This window comes from Monopterus albus, unplaced genomic scaffold (genome assembly GCF_001952655.1).
Source record: "Monopterus albus unplaced genomic scaffold, M_albus_1.0 scaffold186.1, whole genome shotgun sequence".
Taxonomy (NCBI): Eukaryota; Metazoa; Chordata; class Actinopteri; order Synbranchiformes; family Synbranchidae; genus Monopterus; species Monopterus albus.
In genome coordinates this window covers 1,147,786-1,149,906 of record NW_018128066.1, presented here as the reverse complement: position 1 = coordinate 1,149,906, position 2,121 = coordinate 1,147,786, and the positions used below count along the sequence as shown (strand labels likewise).

The window sequence follows — 2,121 nt, the reverse complement described above, 5'->3', positions numbered from 1 at the left end:
GGAATTCCTGATGGAAGCACCAACTTTCTTATATCATCTTCTTCGATGATGACTCGTAACTGGATTGCCATTATTGTTTGGGTTATGCTGTCATCACCTGTAAGGAAAGAAGAGAACAGAAAAAGTTAAAAGTTGATACATTATCTTTCCATTAACAAGTTGTGTGTATTAAAGAAAAAAAAATGTACATAAAGAACAAGCTTTTGTCCTTGACAATATTAATTAGGGAGAGGGAAGATGAAATGAGGAGTGAAGCACAGAGCAGGGCAAGAGTTTACAAGGTTCCAATATATTGTCCCTGATAACTTCAGATCATTAATAGAATGACAAAAAAAAAATTGAAATAAAGAGTACCTAATCGGATGTCCAAATGAAGTGCTTAAGGGACACCACTTGGCCATCTGCTGTATTGTATGCAGCCAGGGGGTATGCATCTTTCATTTCTGAATGCTGTATGATTTCAATCTCTCCTGTTGGCTCAACTTTGAAGCTCCTTAGATGGTCATGGTACCACCCACTTAGCAACTTCATAACAAAGATGGGGCTTTCATGGACAATGATTATTTGTATTATTTTTCCAAAGTCAGGCAATCCTCCTGTTGATCCAAAGGGCAACAACATTCCCACATTATAGTCTCTGCCTAAAATGGTGACTTTGCTTGTCAAACTCACAGATACTACCCCAGGAAACTTTTTTGCAAATGACTCCTTAATGCTGTCTTTTAGCATTTCAACCGGCACTTGAGTCATTCTGGACACTAGAAATGCTGGCCTTTGACTGTTGTCATCATGGATGTGATAAGCAATCATTGATTGGTGTTTTCTTGCCATTGTCATGAGAATGTTTCTGAAAGAGCCAGTCTGTCTAACTATCCTTTTAAAGAATCTGTGTTTGGCTTCAAAACGCATTGTCCAAAGAGCCACAAGTGGTCCAAACATGGTTGTAAGCTGTGGGTAATGTTCAAGGAAGTGGTGTTTTGGTGTCAACTTACTACTTGGAAACACATCTAAATACCTGTGACGGTGTTCACTGATCTTGCTTTCCATGTAACCTAGTGTCTCATCTGTGTGGACAGGGGCCATTACAAGCTCAACAACATCTTTCAGGGTCATGAGAACCTCCCATGCTTTGTCATCTTCGGGCACTCTGTCACCAATCATAAAAGGTAACATTCTCAACAGGCACCAATTTTCGTGTGCATTGCCTCCTACACTCTTGCGTGATGCAAAATTTGGGGGAATAGGTTGTGGGCTGTTTGTTTTGTCACTCCACTGGTAAGGAAACTGATGTATGGAATGGTTTAGCTCCTGAAGAGAGAAGTATTTTTTCTTTACAAACACATCAAGACAGAGTGCTATTTCTAGAGGCACGATCCCTTCAAGCAAATCATGCAAAGCATCAGGGGGATAACCGGATGTAGCATGAAAGTAACTCAAGCTGTCAGAGATAGGGCACTGTCTTTTTACTCCAAAAAGATGGGCATCTTCAGGGTTAGCTAATGCAGCTGTAACATGCATGGTATAGTCTATCTTCGTCCGCAGGGCAAATAATCCTCCTTCTACTTCATGCTTCTGGATCTGTGCACGCTCTCCAACACAAAAACGATTCATTATTATGAATGATTGAAGAATGAGTGACTTGTATTGTCACATCCGGGTCAGTTGGTGGCAAGATGACCACGTAGTAGTATGTCCGATGTTGCGCTTACTGGGCAGTGCAGTGGCTGCTGTGCCTACTGCATTTTCATTAAGAGTAGTAGGTATTCAACAGAAAAATTCACATACATGTGTGATAGGTGATTTCGGACACACCCATAGTCAGAGACTGGATATGAATTAGATCTAGGTCCATATATGGAAGTGACCCAGATTTGAGTTGGAAAAAAATCTGATTTGGTTTGTTAAAACATTTATTAAAACAAAAATAAAAATGAGTCAGTTGTCCTTTAGATTACATAAAAAAAACTATGTATGTATATATGTATATATATGTGTGTGTATATATGTATATATATATATATATATGTGTATGTGTATATATATATATGTGTGTATGTATATATATATATATATATATATATATATGTATATATGTGTGTGTGTGTATATATGTATATATGT

General features: G+C 38.2%; 1 protein-coding gene across 1 annotated transcript; it reads right to left on the bottom strand.

Annotated features, from left to right (window-relative positions):
* Positions 1–11: 11 nt before the first annotated feature.
* On the bottom strand, positions 12–1,818 carry LOC109969940 (uncharacterized). The gene is made up of 2 exons (XM_020617170.1): positions 355–1,818; positions 12–97 (listed from the first exon to the last, which is right to left on the bottom strand). The coding sequence occupies exon 1, from the start codon at positions 1,609–1,611 to the stop codon at positions 355–357; it is 1,257 nt and encodes a 418-aa protein (XP_020472826.1). The 5' UTR covers positions 1,612–1,818; the 3' UTR covers positions 12–97.
* Between the last annotated feature and the right edge of the window lie 303 nt (positions 1,819–2,121).